The 26,557-nt window shown below is 45.4% G+C and overlaps 1 protein-coding gene across 1 annotated transcript; it reads right to left on the bottom strand.

The window, feature by feature from the left end:
* On the bottom strand, window positions 1-20,062 carry TNFSF15 (TNF superfamily member 15). Its single transcript, XM_052645393.1, has 4 exons — window positions 19,790-20,062; window positions 4,970-5,012; window positions 4,021-4,068; window positions 1-455 (listed from the first exon to the last, which is right to left on the bottom strand). Exons 1-4 carry the CDS (start codon window positions 20,012-20,014, stop codon window positions 1-3), a joined length of 771 nt encoding a protein of 256 aa, XP_052501353.1. The 5' UTR covers window positions 20,015-20,062.
* Between the last annotated feature and the right edge of the window lie 6,495 nt (window positions 20,063-26,557).

The following is a 26,557-nucleotide window of genomic DNA, read 5'->3' on the forward strand; positions in this document are numbered from 1 at the left end:
CTATAGCAAGAAGGCTCCGAAGAAGGTTTTATCTTCTTTTGTGTAATCTACCAAAGAGATATCACTGACATTCACCATCAGCTTGTCCCCTTCATTCAAGGAGAACATGGCCCCTAGGTAGATGGGCTGGAACCAGTTGCTGCCTATTTCACACACTGACTTGGTCCCCATTAGGAGCTGGGTTGGTTCGGGGTAGCTGTCTGTTACCTTGGTGATGACCACAATGATGGAGTCTGGCTTGTTTGGTTGCCTCCCTTTGCTGATTTCACCACACTCAGATATGGTCCCTCGGAAGGTCACCTGGGAGTAAACAAAGTAGTCTCCCGACTCTGGGATCACCAGGAATTTGTTGGTGTAATTCATCCGGTTCTTGGTGAAGGCCAAGCCAAGTTCATGTTCCCAGTGTAGAGCTGGGAACTGATTTTTCAAGGGCTGCATGGGAGTCTGTCTCACAACTGCAAAGACAAGAGGGTGGTTTCATTGCTTGTGTCAGAACCTAAGGAATTTGCTAAGAAGAATCTTACATCATTTTCAAAGAGTAAAGAGATTGGATAAAACCAACGCTAACAGTCTCCTTGAGAAGGAATGAGTAGAGGATGTGTGAATGGACATACACTTTTGTTCAGAGAGTAGCATCTTAGGCAGGTGACCTCAAGCAAATCATTTTGCCTCTCTGGACTTGAATTTTCCTGTTTGATAAATTTGAATTTTTTCTGAGCCCTGTGATCTTGGAAACCAAAGAAGGTTAAAAAAAAATCTCCTACTCTCCTTTCTCCAGGCACCTGAAATTCTGTCCACCTTCAACCTGATCCTCAACCTGAGCCAGCCTCCTGAAAATATGCTGGCCTCAGGATAAAGCATTCACTGAGCTGATCAAGCCAAACTTCCATCCTACTTCCCCAAACATGGTTCTTTTTAGCTGTATGTGCTCCCTTCTATAAAAGGAAAACCCTTCAGCCTATCTCTTGAGAAACTTGCAGACTTTATGGTCTGAGGTCCTTCCGTTTGCAAGTCTCTTCCCTCTCCAACCTCCGCACTTTGCATAAAGTATTTTGCATAAAGTATTTATTAAAGAGGATTTGGTTTTTTTTGTACTTTTCCTTAAAACAACAACAAAAAAAAAACATTAAAAAAATGAAAATGAAAAGGAGATAATACCAGTGGAAAGGATTAAGAGATAATGTATGTTAGGAACATCCTCTAAACTACGTTCACTTTTACTAGCCTTTTGGTTTCGGAAATGCTCTGCTACTGAGAGAGATGTCAGAGAGAGTCATGTACCCTATCACTCCCTTCCAATGCCTATTCCAAAGCCACGTGAAACACAGGCAGTAATTAATAAAGATTTAGCATGCAGAACACCAGAGATCCAAAAGATTTTGCAGTGCTTCTCCCACATCAAAAGGGCCAAAATGTAAGCCAAAATACCACAGACTTGAGGAGTGAAAGGGACCGGGACTCTGGGCCCCCGAGGCCCTGTTCTAATCCTGACTCTATAACATGGAGGCTCTTCTGTCTGAAACTCAGTCTCCTGCCTGTGAACTGGAGACAAAGCTCTCTCATAGTCTTGTTCTAAAGAGCAGACGAATGGAAGAGATGTGGACGTTTTTATCGTGATGGCTGGATACAGTGTTACTTCTATATATATTTATTCTCTTTCCCCAAATAAGCTAACTTCTTTAATTTTGACATTAAAAAATAAACCTTTTTCTTTTTATATATACTTTATTATGTTTTTCTGTTTGCATTATTTAAAATGGTGGCTCAGACAGTAAAGTATCTGCCTGCAATTTAGAAGGCCTGGGTTTGATCCCTGGGTCGAGAGGATGCCCTGGAGAAGGGAATGGCTACCCACCACAGCTTTCTTGCCTGGAGAATCCTGTGGACAGAGGAGCCTGGGGCTACAGTCCATGGGCTTGCAAGTTGGACACAGCTGAGCGACTAACATTTTCATTTTCACATACATTATATAGAACATAGGAATGAACGCTTTTTATGAGGCTTTGTCGATAGCAGAAAAAAAATGAATAGAATCAAACCATTGATTCAAACCATTGATTGCAAATAAGATAACCTGCAATAAAACTGGTACTTTTCAGAAAAAATAAAAACACATTTTAATTTCCTACAACTGCTTTTGAAATTCATAGCAATAACTATTATGTACTGTTGGCCACAGTTTGGGGATAGGTTATGTTTAAAGAAGTGTTCAGCAAACTTCTCACTTGTTAAGTGACCAAAACCTGGTTCCCGGATTTTCTAAAGTGTCTTTCCCATTGCTGACTACATTGTGACTTCTTCTGCGATTACGACACATGTTTAGAATGTGTGTGGTCTTTCCTGATCCCTGCACTGAGTGGGCCCTGGCAGCTCTGTTGTTTCTCTGCAAAATCTGTAAAAGCCATTTTTACCAGTCACCTCTGATAGTCTCTACTCCTTCTTTGTGGGTGATGCTATAGATTTTAAAAAAGTCATTTCCTGGAACATCCCTGGCAGTCCAGTGGTTAAGACACCACGTTTCCACTTCAGGGGACACAGGTTCCATTCCTGGTCAGTGAATTAAGATCCCGTATGCCAAGTGCAGTCAAAAATTAGAGAGGAAAAAAAAAAGCTTAATTTCAGATGATTAGAAGCAAAAGCATATATTTTCTAGACAAGGTCAGTTCTGTTAAATTGGTATGCAATTAGCTAGGTCAACACAGCAGCAAGCAGGACTTTGAGTAGCGAGTATGTTGTAGTGGAAATAGTTGGAGTCAGTCTCAAATCTCAGCTCTTCCTCGTCCTGTGACTTGGGAGAGTGAATTTAGTTGTCTGAGCCTCCGTGTCCCCATCTTATTGGGCTGATACGCAGCTTGAAAGAGATCGTGAATGTAAAATGTCTACCATAGTGTGTAGTTTTCAAAAGTGTTAGTCGCTCAGTTGTGTCTGACTCTCTGAGACCCCATGGACTGTAGCTCGCCCGGCTCCTCTCTTCATGGAATTCCGCACGCAAGAATACTAGAGTGGGTTGCCGTTCACGTCTCCAGGGAATCTTCCTGACCCAGGGATCGAACCCGGGTCTCCTGCATCGCAGGCAGATTTGTTACCACCTGAGCCACTAGGGAAAACAGCAGTGCTTGAGACATATTAAAAGCGCAGTAAACCTGGGATAGATTCCTGTTCCAATTTCCATTCCCCCCACTCAATAGGAAAAGGAGTGGCATCTCCATACTTGGTTTCTAGGATTTTCCTGCCAAGCCTGTTCAGTATCTCCCATTTTCATAGGTAAGTGGTGAGTGAGAGCAACTGACATCTCCCTGGCCCTCATCCTCACTTAGGACTCACCACAGTTCCCACTTGGTCAAATATTAAGGCAAATGTGGGCCACAGGGATAGCCCTTTGTGGGTTGCAGACTTTGTTATAGGTCAGAAGAATATGCTTCTTTTAACGCTCTGGTATCTCAGTGGGTTTTTAATACATCTTGCTGCACTGTCTTGCTTTCGTTTCTGGAGTCTTAGAAGTATGTGTGACTCCAGACACAAGGTGTCAGGAATGTCCACACTAAACTTGGGAATCTGACTAACTGGCGATGCTAAGAGATTGCTCTTCATCTTTTCACAAATGAAAATTTGTTAGAAATACCTAGCTGAATGTAAATGTCCAATAACTTCATCTTGAATAGAGCACAGATGGACTCAATAAATTGGCAACTCAGGGGAGCATTCCTCTTTGACTAGGTTTACAATTATATGACTCTCTGAATCTGAGAAAAGTCATTTCTGAATGACCAAGTGTGAGAAGGAAGGGCAAAATGATAGAGAAGGAGGAGAGCTGATAGAATCTGAAAGAAAATGCCCAAGAAACAAAGGGGCTTTGGACCCTTCAAGGGAGGAAGAAATCTGAAAACCCTTGACTGAGTCTTGTTACCAAGGGGTGTGGTTTCTGTTTTAAAGCTACACACTTGAGTTTTGGCAAACACTGAAAGAAACCTCAGGTCCATGGCCCATAGCCTCTTCGAAAACACACTCAGAAGATATTACCTGTCAGGTGTGCCCTTGGTTTCTCCCTGTCAGTTCCAGGAGGTACATCTGTAAGGAAAGGAGAAAAATGCTTGTATGAGTGGGAGGGTGACTGGAGTGAAGACAGCATTTGGGGAGTTGCATGGTGCCTGCAACTGGAGAGAAGCATTCTTCTCCTCCACCTTGGTTCAGGGTTCCCTCCACCCAGGGGCAGGGCAGCCTCAGAAGAAATAATCTTGAACACAAGTGAATCTTGACCCCATGACTTTGGCCAAGTTATCCAACCTGAAACTCTTGTTTTCTCATATCTAAGATGGGCACATCAGTTCCTACCATGGATGATGAGTGCTCAACATGACTCCTGGCACGTGGTTGGTGTTCATCAAAGCTCATCTTGCCTTTCCTTTGCTTCTGTCTGTTCTGTGGGAGCTGATTGGCCTTCTTCATTGTCCCTTCAACTGTATTTTCTGAGCCATCTGAACGTGCTAACAGAATTAGCTGGGGACTGCCCTGTAGCTACGTGACCTTGGCAAATTCCCTTCCCTCTCTGGACCTCTGTTTCCCTGTCAGTTCTCAGAGATGATTATATTGGATAACTGTGTTCTAACTGTAGTAATAAAGATGATGTTATTGATGATAAGAAAAATTACTGCATACATTTGATGTGCTAGGTATTGCAAAAATACCTTTCTAGGAGTTAACTTAATCCACACTAACCTTGGGAGGTTGGTACTATTATCACCATTTTTTATAGGTGAGTAAACTGAGATCGAGGAAGGTGAAATTATTTGTTTCAAGACTGTCAACTCCACAGGCCTTACACTTGGCCTTGGCACCATTCTGCCTTCCTAGTGACTGAGGAGGAGCCTCACTTTTCCTCTGAGTCTGCATCTGAACTTCCCACATACCAGAACTGCAAGAAACGTTCTTGCACCCCACAAGAAATGGCATAAAATATGAACACACTTACAAGCTCGCTGATGCGAAGGTCCAATCTCCTGTTCTTTTTGAGTCTGTTGGGAAAGAAAGACATGGTTCAGGTCATCTGTGGTCCTTTTGACCCACTGCCCATATCGTGAGCACAGTTAAGATGCTGCTGCTACCAGGCCTTGGTCCTCAGAGATAAGGGAGATGGGCATGGGAATATTGGGTTGATGGAAGTCTTGCACCCAAGCGCTCTCCTTTCCTCTTCCAGCACCCCAATGACCTTTCTCTCTCCTAGGCTTGTCTCTGAAGCTCAGCTTTAAAATTTTGTCCTGAGAGCTTTTCCTGCTCCATGCTAGGGCACTCTGACATCTTATCGTTGCTTCTGTTATTTGAACAAATAGCCACAGTTGCTGTATTTTCTTTTCCTTAGCACAATTTAAAAATTGGAACTGTTGCAAAAAATGAGACTGAAAAAGAAATGACTATACTCTCTCATCATCACCCTCCATAATTCTGCCTTATTGCTTTGTAATATATGAAGACTTTTCCATTCTTGCAACCCTAGTTTGTGAGCCATTTCAGATACCAAAGGGTAGTTAAAGAGTAACTGCTTTTGGGGGTAGACAGACTGGATTTGAATCCTGGTTCTACCATTTATTAACAGTATAATCTTGAGCAAGATACTTCCACTCCGAGCTTTGGCATTTTCATTTGACAAATGGGAATAATAACATCCCCAGCAACAGATAACCCCTGGGTCAGAGATGAAGAAAACGTATGAGTCAGTGTGGAGAAGGCCTAGGAAGTGAAGAAGCACCACTCGTAAGACCTGCATACGAACTCAGGAGCAGAACTAAGTTCTCAGTTTAGGAATAAGATCACTGTCTTACATTATCCAATGTTCTCTTCTCTGCTACAACTTTGACTCAACTCAGGGTCTTTTAATTTGGTTCTTGCAGCTACATAGTCCACGTGACCACTGATCATAGTGTCACCATGAACACTTGGTTAATTTTACGTTTTAAAATTCATGTGTGTATGTGTGTGTGTGCGCTTGTGAATGAGAAACTGTGAGTAAGAGAGAAGACAGTTTTATCAGTGGGAGAGGGTGTAAGTCAATGTGTTTCTGCATCTTTGTGTCTACACATGTTGTGTGTGTGGATTCTCTGCATAGGCACATGTGGTCTTATGGACGTAACTGGGTTGTTGGTGGGTCTAGGTCGGAGCAGTTCTGTGATAACAGTGATCTTGTTAGAGCCCAGGCCGCCAGGCTTGTGTGACTCCCAAGACATGTTGCCTGACGTCTACGGGAAGCCCCCCACCCGCATTGCCTAATGACTCTCTCCCCTCCCAGCGCCCTTTTCTCCACTTCCTAGTTGTGTGTTGTGTTGATGGTGCCACTACTGCTTCTCTTCAGTTACCAAGCCTGAAATTTGCTGGCTTCTTTCTTCTTACACAAACCCAAGTATTATTTTTATTTTGAAAATTTTGTCATTCATGCCTCTACTCCAGGTTTCAGCACACTGCTCTCCTGGATCCTTCCCACAGCCTCCTAACAGGTCTTCCTCCACCTGGTTCCTTCTTTTCTTGAACCCATCTCTTAAGCTGCCTCAAAGGGCTTTTTCTGAAGCATCACTCTGAGACACAACTCTGTTCTTAAACCTTCAGTGTCCCCTCTAACCTTTCAGACACAGTGCTAAATGCTTATGTTGGAATTAAAGTCCCAGCTCCCACCCCAGCCTTGTTATCCACTATTTATCCCTTTCCACGTTCTCTTTGGCTTCCCTGGTGGCTCAGCGGTCAAGAATCCACTGGCAGTGCAGGGGACACTTGAGACACAGGTTTGATCCCTGCATCAGGAAGATCCCCTGCAGGAGGGCATGGAAACCCACTCCACTATTCTTGCCTGGAGAATCTCATGGACAGAGGAGCCTGCTGGGCCACAGTCCCCGGGGTCACAAAGAGTCGGACACGACTGAGCGACTGAGCAAGAGAAGCAGCAGGTTCTCTCTACTCCAGGCATGAGAGGCAACTAAGTGAATGATTCAAGAGACCCGAAAAAGGCCGTAAATGCAGCCTTGTTTATTCCCTGAGGAGCAGCACTGTGCTGTGCTAAGCCCTTCATGTGCTTTACCTCCTTCATCCTGGCAGTGAGTCTCTGCAGTGGATGCTCTTTATATCCTCATATTGAAAATTAGGCCTAGGGACACTAAGAAACTTGCCCAGTGTCTTATACTTGGAAAGTGGAGGAGCAGGGCTTTAGCCCAGGCCAACTGACTCCAGAATCCTAAGTCCTCAGCCATTATTCCTTCTAACTTCTGGGCAAGTTCCTCATCTGCTGAGGTGCATGGATAAGTGCTAGAGGTTCCATGCACTGTGGCAGTGAGGGAAACACAGAGTCCAGAAAACAGGAACTTGGCCCAGAAGTGGGAGAATTAGGGGGAATTACCCTTGAACTGAGTCTTACAGGTATTAGCCATGTAATAAAGATAATGACCATTTTGGACAAGGCCGGAAGCTTGTGCAAGAGTGAAGAGGCTCAACAGAGCATTGCTGCCAAATGAATACATTATATGCTTTTAGCATAGCGCCATGAGCACAGTCGTCTTTGAACACTTAAACCCAATCAACATGATGACTTATCCAGCATGAAGACCTTGGATGAGCTTGATAGGCAGGGAAGCAGCCTAGAAATGAGCTTATTCTGTAGCTGTTTCCTTACTTGTTATTGACACAGCTGATAAAGGACTTGACCCTTTGGCAAGGCAGGAAACTGAAGGTGAGTTTTCAGAGAGAACTGGGTAGCCTGGTTGCATCCCCTGGTGTAGGAAACGGTACCTTCCCCGGTTGGCCTTCTACTTCATTGAGTTCTTCACTGAGAGATCTTTGTGAACATCTTGCTTATTTTTGTCTAAGCAGACTTTCAGCTAAGAGTCTGGAGCATTTCTCATGGCTCAGAGTCCGATTGTCTTTAGCAAGAATTTGGGAGTGAACTCATTTCCCTATTTGCTCTGCTGGATTTCTGTAACTTGGGCACACATTTTATTTTCATATATGGATGGATGTGTGTGGGTTTGAAGTGGCCCACCCAGCATGCTACCAAACATCTGGAGGCTGTGATAGTGCCTGCCAGTTGGCAGGTTTGAAGAACAAAACATTCCAAGGGTCTCCAAGAAGAGGGTCAGCTGGGACTCTCTTTCCATGAACAGCATCTAAAGCCTTCCATTGCTATGTCTCTCTCTTTCTTTAAAAAATGATTTATCTATTTCTATTTTTGGTTGTACTGAGTCTTCGTTACTGCATGCAGGCTTTCTCTAGTTGTGGCAAGCAGGGGCTTCTCTGTGTTGTGGTGCGTGGCCTTCTCATTGCGGTGGTTTCTCTTGCTGAGGAGCACAGGCTCTAGGGCACGCCGGCTCAGTCGTTGCAACTCATGGACGCTAGAGCACGTGCCCAGTGGTTGTGGCCCATGGACCTAGTTGCTCCTTGACATGTGGAGTCTTCCTGCATCAGGGCTTGAACTCGTGTCCCTGGCATTGGCAGGAGGATTCTTATGCACAGTAGCACCAGGAAAGTCCACTTTTTCTCTTAATAATCACTCTATCATGGAAAGAAGATGACTGTGATGCGAAGCAGGAATGAATAAACAGGAGATTTGAGAGGATGAAACAGAAAGTTTTCGAGGCAAGGTTTATGCCCGTGTTTTGGCTCAATGCCTGTTGCTCTCAAGGTGGTTGCTTAGGAAAAATGTCAGTAAGTGGCCTACTGTCTTCCAACCCTGACTCCTGTTTATCACTTTTGGTTATTCTGGGGTACCAAGGAGATGATGGCTCCTGAGAAGTGCTGGTTACTGCAACATTAGCTCACAAATCTGAATAAATACAGAATCCAAGAGCACCCCTGAGAAATATAATTCTCTTTCCCATATCTATTTCCCATTAAATGCCTTCTCAAATCACTGGCTGAGAACAAGGATCCAAGTTTTATTTCCCCTTAAGAGCATTTATCACTCCCTGAAGAGTTGTTGCTTATTTGTGGGCTGATTGCTTCGTCTCTCTAGCAAGACTTGGTCTGGCTTGCTCATCCCCACATTCCTAGCACCTCAGACAGTGCCTGGCTCTCCCACTGGATTGTCCAACTGATGCCCATGCACCAGAATGACAGACAGAAGAGAGAGCAGAAGATGGAGTAAGATTCAGTTTCAGTGAGTTTAGCCAGAATTTTACAACTTGATGTATGAAAACCAATACAATATTGTAAAGTAATTAGCCTCCAATTAAAATAAATAAATTTATATATAAAAAAGGAAATCCAAAACTTTGCATGTATTCTAAATGCAAAGTTTTGAGATTTTGTTTAAATCTGAAAAAAAAAAAAAAAAAAGATTAGGTGGAAGTGGATAGCCATAGTCGTTTAGTACAGAGGCCTCCAGAGGTTGTTTTCATCAGGCTCTGCTCTCTGCTTAGTCACAGCCCTAGAAATATTTGTTGAAAGTTGTGGAAGCTGGCCAGGATCAGAATCAGAAGATGCAAATGTCTCTGCACACCAGTATATATGTTCATGGGAAAGTAGGATGCTTGCTACTTTGGTATTTATTAGCCCAAGCAAAGCAAACTCATGCTTTTTCCCTTTTAGTTCTTATAAAGTTAGTTAATAAAAGTAAAAGTGAAAGTATTAGTTGCTCAGTCACTTGCGATTCTCTGGGAACCCATGGACCATAGCCCGCCAGGCTCCTCTGTCTATGGAATTTTCCAGGAAAGAATACTAGAGTGGGTTGCCATTTCTTCCTCCAGGGGATCTTCCCAACCAGGGGATCTTCCCAACCTAGGGATCGATCCTGGGTCTCCTGCATTGCACGAAGATTCTTTACCATCTGAGTCACCAGGGAAGATATTTCTTATAGATCAGGGAATTTTCACTTGCATTTGATTTTTTTTCCCTTCTTGCTTTTTTTTTTTTTTTTTTTGAGGGGGTGGTGCACATAGATTCCATAGTGTGTGCATAGCGTGTGCATGCTCAGTCAGGATCCACTCTTTGCGATTCTGCAGACCGTAGCCTACCAGGCTCCTCTGTCCATGGGTTTTCCAGCCAAGAATACTGGAGTGGGTTGCCTTGCCATCCTCCAGGGGATCTGCCCAACCCGCAGATTGAACCAGCGTCTCTTGTGTCTTAGCTGCATTGGCAGGCAGACTGTTTACCACTGCTCCATCTGGGAAACTGAGTGGTAGAGAACCTGCCTGCCAATGCAGCTAAGACACAAGAGACCCAGTTTGATCCCTGGGTTGGGAAGATCCCCTGGAGAAGGAAATGGTACCCCACTCCAGTGTTCTTGCCTGGAAAACCCCATGGACAGAGAACCTGGCAAGCTACAGTTCATAGGTTCGCACAAAGTCGGACATGACTGAAGTGACTTAGCAGCAGCAGCAACTCAAACTAACCATGACCTATTACTTCAGACATTTTGGAAATTCTGTAATAGCTCCAACAAGGAAAAAGGAAGGATGGAGGGAAGGAGGAGACTGCAGTCTAGTTGAGGGCTCCTTGGTGCCAGGCACTGTTAGTGCTTTTGTGCTTGCCTCATCTAGTATTCCAGTTGCTCTCAGGAGAGGTTATCACCTGTTTATCGTCTTTATAAGTCAAAGGCAAAGAGGGTGAGGGATCTGAACCTTTAGACCAAGTACAGACTGGCACATGTCAGGAGCCCCATAAACATTAGCCGACTACATGATGGATGAGCCTGAAGTGATATGGTCTTTGAGATTCTCCTATTGGCATTTCCCCAGAAAAATCCCTTGAGCATATTTTAACTAATGACCCATAGTCTGTACTCACTCCATAGTAAATTCATAAACAGGAAGAGACATCTATTTCTTACCATCATAAATACCACAGTTGCAAAGACATAAGTGCTTTATGACCCATAACATTCTCCCAGAACTTCTAGGAGAAATACACAGATGCTTGTGGCCTTGCCTTTTCCTTTTGCAATTTCCTGTTGGTACTTGCACAAGGATATACCCAACCTGGAAACGTTTGATGCCAAAGCCATTTCATTTCATCCACCTCCAAGTTACACTGGATGGAGCTTTACATGGAACACTCCAAGTGGTGCAAGGCAAAGAATGTGGTGTTTGCACCTTTCCAACAAAAGGTGGAAATCTCAGCTGTATTATTTCCTAGTGTCCACAGCGGTAAAGAATCCACCTGCAATGCAGGAGATGCCGGAGACGTGGGTTCAGTCCCTGAATCAGGAAGATCCCCTGGAGGAGGAACTGGCAACCCATCACAATATTCTTGCCTGGAGAATCCCATGGACAGAGGAGCCTGATGGGCTACAGTCCATAGGGTTGCAGAGAGTTGGACGTGACTGAGCACGTACACGTGACAACCTCAATGAGACAGTCTCATCAATGAAAGCAAACAGATTCTTTCCTCCCAAGACTGTTGTGATGGCTAAGAAAGACCATGTGCGTAGAGTAGAAAGCCGACATTTTCCTTCTTTGTTTGGGCTCAGTCAATCCTTACGGTATGTGTTGTTGGTTCTGAAGGAGGAAACAGAACAGGCTCTATCTTGAAAGCAGGACTCCATCTTGGGCCAGACTAATGGACTTTGAGTTCTATGCCCAGTATCTATGGAAACGACATACCAACTGGAAAACCAGGCCCTCGGAAGGAAGAGCCCTAGGGCTCTCCATAGCCTAAAAGAATACCCTAATTATCTGTACAACCGAATAGAATCATACATTCTATTATGCTTATTGGGATATGACCTCAAGCCTATTGATAACTGTCCACTGTTAACTATCTGGAGAAGGCAACCCACTCCAGTACTCAGGCTTAAGGCATATGAATCACGGGTTAACTTTGATTGTATCTTTCTTTTTCCTTTGTTCAGACTAGTTTCAGGGAATTTGGGGAGGTGGGTTTGGGCACGTACACTTAGGGTATATAAGGTTTTCACAGAAACTGGTCGGGGTCCTTGGGTAAGAGGGCTCTGCCTTGGGCCCGCCAATGTAATAAACGGCACTCCACTATCTGCATTGTCCTTCTGAGTGAATTTGTTTCCCAGCACGTGTGGCTACAATGGTTCCACATACCTTCCCTTCATCTCCACCACTGCAGTGGTGAACAGAAGCCACCCCTGGGTCTATGTATGACTAGTGGCACATTTGGATTCTTTTGATGCTCTGGACGGCTCTCTCTTTCTCTGAACAGGAGAGGCCTCCTTAGTCCACAGTTTGCTTCTAGACTCCTGCCCTTGCAGAGTCTACAGGAGTTAAAGGATTGGGATATAGCCTCATCCATTCAAACCCCATGCTTGTTGCTGCTTTCAGCTGCAGGGTCTTGTTAAGGACACCAGGCTGGGGGGTGACCTCTGAGAGCCACGGTGCTGCTGCCACAGGGCTGTCTGTGCTCTCTTAGAAGAGGACGCTGGCCTTGAGTAATGTGTGTTTATTTTAAAAAGGGAATGGATGGATCATGGAGTCAGTAGCCAGGAACTCCAGCGGAAGTGTGCAATTCACATACCAGCTCAGTTGCCCTCCCATCCTTTCATTTCTGCAGCACACCCTCACCTCCTCTGGATTCTCTGCACTTTGCCTCTGGTTTGACCTTAGGAATGGGCTGGGCTTCTCCTCCAGTTGTGCCCAGACTACCTGAGGCTACAGCAGAGGCAGCCACTGAGTGCTCAGGGTTCTGCAGTTTACAAAAAGCACTTCTCTCAACTGTGTTTCCTCTAGACAAGCAAAGGGGCTTAATCCTTTCATCCAACAGAGGGAACAGCTTCAGTGAAATAAAACACTTAAAGGTGGCCTCAGCAGAGAAATGATGTCTGTGGAGCATCTACCATAAGGCAATAGCTTCCTGGACGTTGTGCAGAATTCTCAACGCAATGCTAGGAAGAAAATATGTTACTCTCTCTGTTTTATAGATGGGGAGTTTAAGGCTTAGGGAGGTCAGGTACCTTGTGCATTCTTCCATTCTTCTCTCCATCCAGGAAACACTTATGAGTGTCTTCTGCGTGCTAGGGACTGCTAGGTGTCCCCAGAGGAGAAAGGGAAGTCGTATTTTTGAGCACTTATTATGTGAAAGGTATTTTCTAGGGTATCATTGTTAAATCCTCTCTGACTACCCCAGAAAGTGAATAATTTGCTGGCTTTATACTCAAAGGCAGACTAGCATCACGGTTAAGAGCAACGAACATCCCAATATCGCTCTGTGTGTGGTTTAGATTTTCTAAGCCTCAGATTCATCTTCTCTAAAACAGAGATAATAGCAGTACTTTCTTCATTGTGTGATTTCAAGGATTAACTGAGATGATGCACTAAACATCAACAGTAAACATTCATTGCACGTGTCACATGCTGGATCCCACATTAAGAACTTTATAGGCGTGACCTCATGTGCTTGTCTCAAAACTCTGAATATGAAAAAGCTTAGAATGGTGTCTGGTATATAATAAATTATAATGTGCTTAGTCGCTCAGTCATGTCTAACTCTTTGTGACCCCAAGGACTGTAGCCCACCAGGTACCTCTGTCCGTGGGGATTCTCCAGACAAGAATACTGGAGTGGGTTGCCATGCCCTCCTCCATGGGATCTTCCTAGCCCAGGGATTGAACCCAGATCTCCCACATTGCAGGTGGGTTCTTTACCGCTGAGTCTCCAGGGAAGCCCGTAAATTATAATAAGGTCACAGTTGTGGCCTGGAAGGGCCATGGCTTTCCCTATAGTGTGTACCATGCTGAAGCCTGAGCTGGCATCACTGTTGGGTCCCACTGGTCTGGAGCAAAACCAGGACGTCTCAGGGGCCATGTGTAGGAGAAAGAGGGGTGCAGAGAACGAGAACCAGGAGCCTTGCAGGGATTTTCAGGAAGGGCTGGAACTGAGATTGGAGGGGACCGAGGAGAGGTGAGGAGAGTGCATGCAGATGATTCTAGAAGTAGGACCTGGAGGAAAGGACCGAAACTGACGATGGTACAGCCCTGGGAAGCCATGCCTCCCGTGGCATTCCTGACTCTTCATCACACAGCGCTGAGGGCTCGGCCTGTGGATCTGTGCTGAGTTCGGGCTGAGCCAGTGCGGTGCATTCAGCTATGCCTGGAGCGCAGACTCTGTGCTGGAGGGAAGATGAAGGCCTAGGCTCCGGGTACCTGTGGGCCAGAGTCGGGGACATAGACCGCCACTAAAGGCCAAAAGAACGCCCAGGCCTTGTTCAACAGCAGCTAGGAAAAGATGGATTGGAGTATGGGTGAAGGGGGCAAGACCAGCGTGGAGAAGGAGGTATGGAGACAGCTCACAAATATCAAAAGAGACCAAGAAAAGCCTTCCAGTGCCAGAACCTGCTGTCTGGACTGCTGATGGCAGATTCCAGGAAGGCTGCTGAAATCGTCCTCTTGTGACGTAATTTCCATGAGCAGGGAAATTCCCGGGGCCTAGCTGCTACAACTGCTAATACTCCACACCCTGCCAGATACTTTAAGTGTTTTATTTCTAATTATCCCTATTTCATACATTAAAAAGCTGAGGCCCAGGAAGATTAGGTAACATGGCTAAGAAGTGGCTAAGCCAGAATTCAAACTGAGTTTGAATTTTTGACTCATGGTTTTTCCACGATGCAAATCTATCTAGCATGCTTCAAGAGTCTCAAATGCTTCACTGTGTCTACCTTTCCTTTTTTTTTTTCCTGTATAGGTAACAAATATATTTTGTCCAAAATGTTATGGGTTCAAGAATATCTCCCTATTTCCTTTGTTACCCAGCCACCCAGTTTCCCCACTTGGATACTAACAGAGTTATCAGTCTATTTGATCATCTTCCTTGAGATAGTCTAAGCATTTATAGACACATTCATATATATTAATATATATTGTTTTTTCAGAAAATGAAGTATTTCACATTCTATATGCTGTTATGTACTTCAGATTTTTTACCTAACATACATCTTGAAGAAATTCCCACCCTTTCATACAGAGATGCTTCACTTTAGTTTCCCATTGCATGAAAGGACCATGATATATTTAACTGATGCTATGTTTATGATCACTTCGTCTAAAGGCAACTAGCCCACCCTTCTCAAATCTCATTTTTATTTCTTCTCTTCAACTTACTGGATAATATGTCACATTGAATCTTTCCTAACACATTTCCTGAAGGAGGAGTCCCGTTTAAAGTATTTTCTTTTTTTAACAGTGTTGGTGACCATTTTTGTTGCTGCTAAGAAAAACCTGGAAGACTACTCACAAGTTGCTGTTGCTTTTCCAAAGTCTAGTCTAGGGACCCCGCAAGAAAGGAATTGGTCCTGGTTTCTGGTAGAGTGAGACCAAGCAAACACAGACATGGGATCTAATTCTAGGCCTGCCCCTAACCTGCTCTGTGACCCTGGACTTTTCCTTCCCTTCTCTGATGCTTGGTTTCCTGAACTGTAAGACGAGAACATTTGACTAGATCAAGGGTCAGCAGACACTTCCTGGAAAGGGCCACATAGTAAATATTAACTCTGCAGACCACAGGGCCTGACGCAAATACTTACTCTGCTCTTTGTATGAAAACATCCAGTGTGTAATGTGTCCAGTGTGAACGTGTTCATTGTGTAAGCGCATGGGTGTGGCTGTGTTTCCACCAAACACAGTGGGTGAGATCTGGCCCGTGGGTCATAGCTGTTGACCCTCGGACTAAGGGCATTTCCATCTTTTAATTTCTATAAATCTCTCTTCTACTAAGGGGAAGGAAGGGACAAACACCCAACAGTGCCTAGATTGCCAAGTGCTTTCGAGGGGCTTTATGGATTTCCCTTAGAATCCTCAGGGCTCTTCTGTGGGGTGGGTAGTGATGGGGAAACGGAAACTTGGGGAGCTTCTGCGCGTTGCTCACTCTCTTCCTTTCAAGCCCCTTTGAGCCTCCTCTTCTCAAGCCTCAGCTCTCTTCTGAGGTAGATTAGAAAAGATCTTAGGGATGCTGGCCTCCTACGGTTGCTCCATGGGTGGAGTGAGGAGGTCTCTCAGTGCAATCCTCACAGGGGGAAGAGGCCAGGTGAGGACCTGGAGCGCAAGAGCACTGGAGCCCTGAGGGGACCTCGGGGAGCCAGAGGGGCTGAGGAGCCAGAGGCAGGAAAGAAGGGTGAGGGGTGAAAGATGAAGCCACTGCGGTGGGGCCAGGGCGCGGTGCGGTGAAGAGGTTCCCAAGAATCACTGTGGCTCCCATGGGGAGAGTCAGGGTCAGGCCCCTCTTTACAGGATCTCTCATTTCGCAGTTCTCCTATTCCCCATGCTCCTCAACTCCCCAGTACATGAGGGTGATCCCCTCTTTCATCCATGCAAAGGGGCAAATGGAAAGTGCTTTTGTTGGCTGAAAGCTTGATTGTGGATGGGGTGGTGGAGGAGGGGAGGTAAGAAAGAAACCAAGGCGCCTTGGATTTGTCCGCTCTGAGGCTTTGCTCCATCCGCCTAGTCTGCGACCTTGGGTGCTCCACTGATGCTCTCGCTCCAAGTTCCCCGTCTGCCAAATGCCTCTGTTCCCCCTCTCACCGCCTCTCTAGGTTGGGATGAACACCCAGTGGGATCATGTTTGTGAACTCTCCCTACACGTGTGAGATGGGAGCTCATAGCATATCGTCATTATGGTCTCTAACGTGTTATCATCAGTTTATCCTCTGCTGCTCAGCCAGCTCTTGAGGCCTGTGAATGTATTTGAAGGTCTGGGTGACCCTCCTCTCTTAATTTTTCTTGTGTTAGCATTGATTTGCCTGGGCCTGAAAAATCTTTCCTTAAACAAGCTCAGATTCCATGGATCTCATTGAAGGCTGTTGGCAGAAGATGGTGGTTGTGGGGCTGGGTGGGGGTGGTAAAGAGGAGGAGGAGGAGCGGACAGGGACACAGAAGGGAAGCCCCTGGAGAGGAGGGTGGGGAAGGTGGTGATTTGCCCCTAGGGGCATCTGGGGCAGTCCCCTCAGGCAGATCACAGTGGGGCAGATCACAGGTCAGGCTCTGAGGGAGACAGATTTGGGTTTGAGGTGTGGATCTAGGTCATAAGGACAAGTGCAAATGAGAAATAAGAAGCTTTGTTCCCCCTGTTCAAAATAAGGGAAATTTCTTTCCCTTCCTCTTTCCTCGAGCATTTATGTTGGAAAACTCATAAGTGCTTTCTCTCTGCTTTGAAATGTATAGAAACTCTTTCAAAGACCACATAGGTCTCTTCTCTCCACCCCCTCCCTGGACCTGGGAGCATGTCTCTGAAATGTGAACATCAGGAAAGATAATGCCCCCACCTCCCAGTTACAGTGCTAGGTACCTAATTTAGGTGGGCACCTTGCTCCGAGTTGCAAAACTACCTTCTATCATAGAGAAATTAGAAGTTGGCTTTTCCTCTGGAGAAAACCAATCAGCAACCACAGCTGTCACTCCAATTACAGGAAGTTTGGATGGACTCTGCGTGACAGCCGGTGCTGGCAAGTCCTCTGAACGTGTTCCTGCCGCTCTCCCCACGTTTCCAGCATGTAAACTGCACCTGCACGTGCTTTATTAGTGCCGTCAGAGCACAGGTATTAGAATCCTTTCTGGCAGAAAGAGAAACAGGCAAACACACACACACAGAAGCCTCATGCTTATGCACACAACTGGAAGCTACTGAGCTGGGCTTCAAAGTCGGGTGGCTAAGAACCCTGACATTTCATTGCGATGTCTACCCAAGCTGTCCTGGTAAACTGATTTTCCTTCTTGAATCCCACTGTCTTCCATCCCCTCTGAGCTGGTTATTGTCTGCTAGCCTCTCTGGGTCCACTTTCTGTCCTGTGCCTGGCGGGTCTGCCCTCCTGGCAGGCTGCCTGCCTGGCTCTTTTTAACCCAGCTTCCAGCTGAGTTCTGCCCAATGGGATGAGAGGCTGGGACCAGACACTTCAGAGTTTCCCTTGCCCACTTTCTGTTGCCTCCCTGCTGTCCCTCCAAGAAGGCCCTCTCCTACAAGTTAGGTTTCCTTGGGCTCTTTTAAAGCGCCTCCCTCTGTTTGCCTCTTCAGGTCAAGAGGCGGTGACCAGCTGTATACCGTTGGTCGCACCAGGGTGCTGCCAGCCCTGTGCTTCCCATTAATCTGTCTTAGCAAATTGACCTTTCTTTGAACCCCTTTTAAATTCTTTAAACATTCTTATTTAAGTCTCTTCTTTGAACAGGGCTGGTGTTTCTTTTCAGGACTCCAGTTCCTCCCCAGAGTTAACCTCATTTCCCTTTCTCTTTTTTCTGACCAAGAAGTTGTATAGCCTGACCAAACCACAGCTCCAAAAGTCCCCGCATGTCTACTCTCCAGGGAGATTGATTTAGCAATGACAGAACAGAATATTAACTTCTGTGTCTCTTGAGTGCCTACAACAGGGCAGGCACGTGGTTCTTCCACTCACAGAGCTTCCTGTCAGGTGCCAGCTTGTGGCTCGACTCTCTTCCCGACTGGGTACATCACTGCCCCCGTGGGACCACAGCATCCTGCCTGATGGACTTTTAGATCAACACCCCTTGGGCAGTCATTTGGGGCAGAGACAGGGTTTTGCATCAGAATCAAGGAGAGCTCAGGGTGGAAAGCACTTAGTGCCTCATTCAAGAGCACCCGACTCTTTCTGGCTAAAGAGGGGCAGAGTCCAGAATGTTGACTGGACTCTACAGTTTGACTTTGTAGGAACCAGCCCCACGGTGGTCTAGGGGTCACAGCCCAGACCCCCATGCCCTCCTGTTCTCCTGAAATTATGAGCAGCAATTCGGGTTGTCTGCCTGTTCTACGTTTCCTGAATGGTGGCATGTGGCCATGGATGCTGGCCTCCGAATCTCAGCCGGTGTCAGTCTCAGGGCCCCAGTCTCTGCTGACCCTGATGGGCGGTGAGAGTTACGCTCACCACGGCTGGTTCAGCATGTCTCTGCTTTCAAGTCACCAGCAGTGCTTAGAGAACAGGTTTCCAGTTAAACCAGCTGAAGAACCTGTTTTCCCCTCTGGAATTTAATGCTTTGGACTGAAGTTAAATAACTTATCACAGATTATGCAGGAGAGTTTTGTTTTGTTTTTTTTTTTGAAGGGTATTGCTTGAATGACACATTCTTCAGGCTCTGAGGTTTTTGGAGTTTCTAGTCTGGAACTGTTTTCCCCCATCACCTGTCAGCACTCTCGAACCATTGCATCATTGCTTTCCTAGACCCAATGTTCTCTGACTAAGCTCCCTGACACCCCACCCCGACCAAGACCGGAGAGATAAATAATCAAGTAGGAGGCTCTCTTTGGAGCTTTGATAAAGAATATTTCCAAACCCAAGAAAGGCGGTTGATTAAATACATTATAACACATACATATACAGCAATATAAAACAACCATCTATGTCATCATGCTGCTGTGAATTTACTAACAAAAAATAAAATCACAGTATATTAGGAGACTCAAAAATAAACCCATCTTATTGAAAAATATGAAGTTATTTACCCCAAAATGTTAATTGTGGTCACCTCCATGCATTATGGGTAATGATAATTATCTTTTCCCCTTTATCTGTATTTTCAATCTTTTTTCGACAACTATGTATTAGTTTTGCACTCCACCCTCCCAATAATTTAGCTTTTTTTAAAGAAAAGGAATATCCCCAAATTATCAGTACATTATCAGTATCTAAATATGTGGCTTGAAGTTCTTTCCAAAATAAACATCCAAAGGCACAATTCATACCCTGGAAATGTTAAGAGTAAAAACCAGCTTGGACTTCGCCACCCCTCACATTCCACCTCTCCTCTGCATGTGGAAGCAAGCACCGTGACAGATCCTGGAGCTCTGTCCAGAGTTGCAGTAGCGGCCGGGTGGCCTCCGGAGGTCTGTGGACCCCCAGGTCACAGAGAAGTCTCACTTACCTGGAGCTCACAGGCCTCTCCTTGAGCCCGGAGCTGCCCGACGAGCAGGTAGGTGGTGAGTGCAGCCAGGATGGGGATCGACAGCAGGCAGCAGGTCAGAGGCCAGCGTGCACTGCTCCTCCTGGACGCCAGCCCAGCCCTGGCCTTGGGCCTGCAGCCGCCGTCCTCTGGCAGCATTTCCACGCTGGCCGTTTCCCCGAAGCCCAGTGTCAGGCCCTCTGCCATGTTCCTGCTGCTCCTAGAGTTGCCTCCAACTCCTTCTGGGCGGAGAGACCCCCCATTAAATAGAAGCCCAGCTCTCACAGTGGATGAATTAATCACTGCCTACTCCTCCCCTTGCCCGCCCCCCCCCTCCCCTTTCCACAACACACTTGGCCCCACCCCACCCCGCTAGGGAATGCACCGCCTACAACAGAAACCAAGTTTGGTTTAAGAAAAAAAAAAAAAAGAGAAGGAGAAGAAGAAAGCTTTCCCAAGCATATTTATATACAGTGTGCTCATGTGCTCCTTCCTTCATCTATAGAAGGAAGTCAGGAAAGTCCCTGGAGGAGGAGAAAAAGAATCCAAGTCAGTGGGTGGAGCCAATGAAAACACCTGCTCCCTGGGCTGCTGGAGGCCTGCCCACGTGCCAGTCTGGGAGTGTGTGTCTTCCGGAAGTGAAAGTGAGGATGGGGAGGTGTGCCCTGTGGCTTGCGGACTGGCAGATGGAAATCATGTTTGCATCACCACTTTGCAAAGTGCTGCCAAGCCCTCTGCTTCTTTAGGTCTCCTAGGAGCTTATTCCCATTGCACAGATGGGATGACTGACGTCCTGAAATGAAAAGGCACCTGCCCTAGGTCAGCCAGGGATTAAGACACAGGAGCTAGGAAGCCGATCTAGTTCTTCCAAATCATGTTTTAAGCTTCTTCCACACAGTTGCTTATGAAAGGAAAGTGTATTTTTAGTTTGTGTTGACCAACCTGTGTTTGTCTGAGGCAAGAAGATGAGGTAATAAGAGGTGACTGTCTGAACGGGGAGGACACCCTCTGATGAGTCCAAAGTTGACTGAGCCCAAGCTGGGCGTGCCTGGGGGCCATCACATGTAAGAAAGGCTAGCACTGATTAAATGCTGGCTTTGTGCCAGTCACTCTTCTGAGAGAGTGAAATGTATCAATGAAATTATCCCGTCCTGACATGACCTTTTGGTGTAGAAATGTTGCTCTTCCCACCTGACATATAAGGAAATGAACGAGTAGAGAATAAGGGGTAGAAGCAGGCTTGGCACCGGGGCAGGCTGGCTCCAGACTCCCAGCCATTGCACTACACTGCGTGTCCATGGACACCCACACCCATTCTACCCAGACTGTCATCCCTCCAGGTACAGATTGCAGAGGCTTCCTGGAGAAAGAGGTGGTGTTGGAGCAAGACCCTGAAACTTAGGGAGGGTGATACTGGAGAAGAAGAGAGGGCCCTACAAAAAGACCAGTTACAGAAAGAGGAAAACGTAAGGGTGTCCTGTGGCATGTGGTGGAGACCAGTCTGACTCGTGCCTCCATTCAGCGGCTACTTCTGCTTCTATCACAGCTGGAACCCTTCAGGCTACTTGGGAAAACCTTGCATGAGCTGCCCACCGTCACCTCTCCTCAATGTCCAGCTTTTCTCTTGCTATTTTCCAAGCTGTGCTTCCCTCAAATGCACTGTGGACTAGCAGCCCCGTTGTATTTGCTGTTCCTCCACTGGGAAAGCTTCCACTTCTTTCCTTTCATATCACCACACCTCTATTTTTTTTTTTTTTTAACTTCACATAGAAACCTTCCCTGCACCTCACTGCCTCCAAGATGGGGTGAGATGCTCCTCTATATTCTTATAGCCTCCCATTCTTCCCCTGTCATTGACTATTTCATACTAGACTGTGACTGTTTCATCATGCTCAGTAAAGTATAAAATCTAAGGTGGCAGACATGTTCCTTCCTGTTGCTTCTAACGTAGTAACTGTCACACCATAGAATCTTAACCAACACCTATTGAAATAAGCATCTAACATATTCTCAAAGAATCCCAGCCAAGGGTGTGTTCCTTGGTTACCTATTCTTGGTTTAACAAATCTAATAAGAAACTTTTCCTTGAGATTAACCTAAATATTTGCTATTGTAACTTTTAAACATGTAATCACACTTAGTATCAAATCATCTTGGAGGAGCTTATAAGCGTGTACTTAACCTTGTAGTTCTTTTTCAGACAGTTGGTGTGCTTGATCAAGCCACGGTCTTAAAAGTGGTAAATTTATGGGTTCAAATGAAGAGGTATGTATTATCAAGACCTTCAGTATAAGAAGGTCTTGAAAAATGGTGAATAATGAAAACACCAGACAGGGTATCTGGAGACCTCAGTTTTAGTCTTGTGGTTTGTGTGACCTTCAGAACTCCAGGACACTCTCCTCGTTCTGATGTATCTGATTATCTGCAAAATGTGGTAAATAAGCTTGTTACGGGCTTCCCAGGTGGCACTGGTGGTAAAGAACCCACTTGCCAATGCAGGAGACGTAAGAGACACAGGTTCAATCCCTGGGTCGGGAAAGTCCCCTGCAGGAGGAAGTGGCAACTTCACTCCAGTACTCTTGCCTGGAGAATTCCATGGACAAAGGAGCTTGGTGGGCTATGTCCATGGGATCGCAGAGTTGGACACAACCGAAGCAACTTAGAACGCAACACACAGCCTTGTTATAATTCTGTTTAAAGTAAGGGTCAATGGATTCTGAATTTGTGCCTGGGGAACTTCCTGTGGGAAGAGAGTAAGAGTGTTAGGGCATAGACCTATTAGACAACTATTTGAGATAATTGTAGAGGTACATTTACATAGAGCTGTAAGGAAAAAATGCGCTTCCCTGGTGCCTCAGTCTGTGAAGAATCTGCCTGCAATACAGGAGACCTGGGTTGGGAAGATCCCCTGGAGGAGGGCATGGCAACCTACTCCAGTATTCTTGCCTGGAGAGTCCTCAGGAACAGAGGAAAAAATACAGAGAGATTCTTTATACCCTTTACTCAGCTTTCCCCCAAAACAGCATCTTGCATAAGTATAATATAATATCATGATCAGGAAGTTGACATTGATATTCTGATTCTACCAGCTTTATATGCACTCTTTGTGTATATGTGTTTAGTCCTGTGATATTTATCACATGTATAGATTCCTGGGACCATCACTACAGTCAAGATACAGAAAAATATCTACCACAAAGATCCAGCATGCTGCATTATATAGTCACAGCTGCCATCCTCCCCCTCTTTCTCCCTTCAGCTCAGCTCAGTTCAGTTGCTCAGTCGTGTCCGACTCTTCGCGACCCCATGAATCGCAGCACGCCAGGCCTCCCGGAGTTCACTCAAACTCACGTCCATCGAGTTGGTGATGCCATCCAGCCATCTCATCCTCTGTCGTCCCCTTCTCCTGCCCCCAATCCCTCCCAGCATCAGAGTCTTTTCCAATGAGCCAACTCTTCGCATCAGGTGGCCAAAGTACTGGAGTTTCAGCTTCAGCATCAGTCCTTCCGAAGAACACCCAGGACTGATCTCCTTTAGAATGGACTGGTTGGATCTCCTTGCAGTCCAAGGGACTCTCAAGAGTCTTTCTCCCTTAAACCCTGACAAATTTTCTCTCCAACTTGGTGATTATGCTATTTGCCAAACACCATATAAATGAATCATGTGGTCTGTGTCCTTTAGAGGTTGGGTTTTTTTTTTTTTTTTTTGCTAAGCATCATTTCCTTGAGCTCTGTCCAAATTATTACATAAATAATACTTCATTTCTTTTAGTTGCTGAATGGAGTTCCATGGTATGGATGGACCACAGTTTGTTTAACCAGTTAAACATTTGGGTTATTTCCTGTTTAGAGTTTTGAGAGCAGAATAAAGCTGCTATGAATGTACGGGTGTACAGGTTCTTGTGTGAACATGTTTTCATTTCTCTAGAGTAAATGCCCAAGAGGGAAATTCCTGAGTCATGCAGTTGGCACAGTTGCCTTTAGTTTATAGGCAACTGCCAGACTCTGTTCCAGAGTGGTTGTGTCATTTTACTTCCCACAGCAATGTGTGAAAGAGCCAACATCCTTTCTGCATCCTCTTTCCAGAACTTAGAGTTACTACAGTTTTTAAGCTCTTATGTTAAGTGTATAGGGTTGTCTCATTGTGGTTTTAATTTCCATTTCCCTAATGGCTAACAACATTGACCATCTTTTCATGCACTTTATTGCTATCTGTATAACCTCTTTGGTGAGACAAACATCTGTTTTGGCTATTACAATGTACTTCTCCCTTCCTCCTTGATTCTCAGTGCAGGAGAGTCTCAATTCCAAGGCAGAGGTAAGTAGCTTACAGAGAAATAATGAGTTACTATACTTGAGTGTAAGATAGTGTTCTAAGTGATGGGCTAAAGCAGTGATGAAAACACATAAAAATCCCTGGTTTCATGAAGCTTATAGTGTAGTGTGGGGAGATGGCCAGTAGACCACAAAAAATAAGTTGAATTTATGGTATAGTAAATGGCCTTAGTGCTTTAGGAAACAAATTAAAAAAACAGAAAAGAGAGCTAGGGAGTTACCCTAGTTGTAATTTAAAATAAGGTGGTCAGAAAAAGCAACTTTTCCTGAGAGTGGACATTTGATTGAAGACCTGGAATGAGGAGAAGCCCTGTGGGTGTCTGGTATCATAGAAGATTGCTCCTGACCTTGAAGCAGGTGTGTTTAAGGAGCATCAAGGTGGTCGTGAAGACTGGAACAGTGTCACAGGAGCCTGACCACACAGGGCCTTTGGGGTGGGACCCGGGTAAGACTTGGCTTCTCCTTCTGGGAGATGGGAAGTCTTAGAAGATGTGTTGCAGAAAGTTGGCAGGTTCTGATTTCAACTTCAAAAGGATCATCCTGGAAGCTATGTTGAGAATAGCCTGAAAGGAGAAGGATGGAATCAGAGAGACTAGGTTAGAAACTATTGAAGTAAACTAGGTCAGGAGTAATGGTGAATTGGATAGGGTGGTGGCAGGGAGGGTCACAAGAAATGGCAGATTCCAGATATATTTTGAAATAGAGCAGACATAATTTCTTACTGAGCTGAATGTGAATGAGAGAGAAGAGAAAAGTCTGGGTCCAAGTTCTTGCCTGGAGCATCAGAACAATGGAGATGCTCTTCATGGAGACAAGGAAGACTGTGGGAGTTCCACATCTCAGATCAAGATGTGCACCCTTTAAGGTGATTTTAGACTGCAAGCAGAGAGGACATTACAAGGAGGCAGTTGGATGACAAGTCTGGAGTCCCGGGGAAAGACTTGGGAGGAGGCATTTATTTTTGAGTCACTCTTGGGGTAGAATCCATCACATAACTGGTGCCAAAAAGTGGAGGCTCCTCTTTTGATTACAGATTGTCAGTGAAAAGTCCTTGCTAAGCCGCTTCAGTCATGTCCGACTCTGTGACCCCGTGGACTGCAGCCTACCAGGCTCCTCCGTCTGTGGGATTTTCCAGGCAAGAGTACTGGAGTGGGTTGCCATTGCCTTCTCCTGTAACTGCATAGTGATACACCAACTCAGCCTACTGCTATAGGGGGAAAACACCATTTAATGAGACATGAAGACAAAGCACAAACCCCACTAAGGGGACACACGCTGTGGACCACAGCACGGCCATGACCAGAGCAAGTGGGGGGACGGGGGAGGGGAGATGGATGGGTAAACTACAGCCTCGGGGGCGGGGGGGAGGGGGTCTGGATTGAAGATGACTAAGCAGACAACTGGATGAGACAGGAAATCAAAACCAATGATGAAAGCAGACACACATCAGAGAGCTCCAACAGCAAGGAAAACATACAGAACTGTTCCTTAACAAATACTCGGGAAGAAATCAAGCATGAAACCACAGAGAAATTGTCAAAGAATTTTAAATATCAACTAAGTAGCCAATGATGCAAATTATAAAAACAGTGTGGCAAAAGACCGCAAAATGGACTAGTTACTTCACAGGCCGCTAGAATAATTCACAGTTAACTTAATGATAAGCTGACTAACTGTGCAGCTAATATGAAATGGGTGGTAACAGAAAAAAGAGATAATACAAGTCCAGTTACAAAGCAGAGTGTTGTACACGTGATTTCATGGGTTAAATAGCAATGCACTCACAAAACCTAAGCTAAACACACAAGAAAGCTGGAACATGTGCTTTAGAGCCGCAGACTCTGTCACCAAAAGCCCTAGGTCGTCATTAGGACCAGATTTTAGAAAAACATTAAACTGAACCATAAGAAATTGCCAATATCAGACCATTCTTGACCCATATTAATAATATATATGCTTCATCATAACTAACCATTCCAGATGTCTTATATTATGTAACACTTTTCTAGTGGGTCTGGAACAGTGCTCTAATCAAACACAGATATTTCTGTAAGCCAGCTCATACTGAATGAGATTTATCTACACACCCACACACTTATGTTTTCAAGTTAGGTTTGGTGCCAAATGCATCATATCAGCGTCTTACATTTGCGTCTCACATTTTTAGGGTGTTTTTTTTCTTTCCTCACATTTTTGGATTGTGGATTTGTATTATTATCATTCAGTTCAGTTCAGTTCAGTCACTCAGTCGTGTCTGACTCTTTGCAACCCCATAAATCGCAGCACGCCAGGCCTCCCTGTCCATCACCAACTCCTGGAGTTCACTCAAACTCACGTCCATCAAGTCGGTGATGCCATCCAGCCATCTCATCCTCGGTCGTCCCCTTCTCCTCCTGCCCCCAATGCCTCCCAGCAT

This window comes from Budorcas taxicolor, chromosome 8, assembly GCF_023091745.1.
Source record: "Budorcas taxicolor isolate Tak-1 chromosome 8, Takin1.1, whole genome shotgun sequence".
Lineage (NCBI taxonomy): Eukaryota > Metazoa > Chordata > Mammalia > Artiodactyla > Bovidae > Budorcas > Budorcas taxicolor.

Coding starts and splice junctions, on each gene's coding strand:
- TNFSF15 (XM_052645393.1), bottom strand. CDS start 20,014: ATGGCAGAGGGCCTGACACTGGGCTTCGGGGAAACGGCCAGCGTGGAA. Junction 4,069..4,969: donor ACCTTCGCATCAGCGAGCTT/GTAAGTGTGTTC, acceptor CTTTCCTTACAG/ATGTACCTCCTGGAACTGAC. Junction 456..4,020: donor ACCAAGGGCACACCTGACAG/GTAATATCTTCT, acceptor TTGTCTTTGCAG/TTGTGAGACAGACTCCCATG.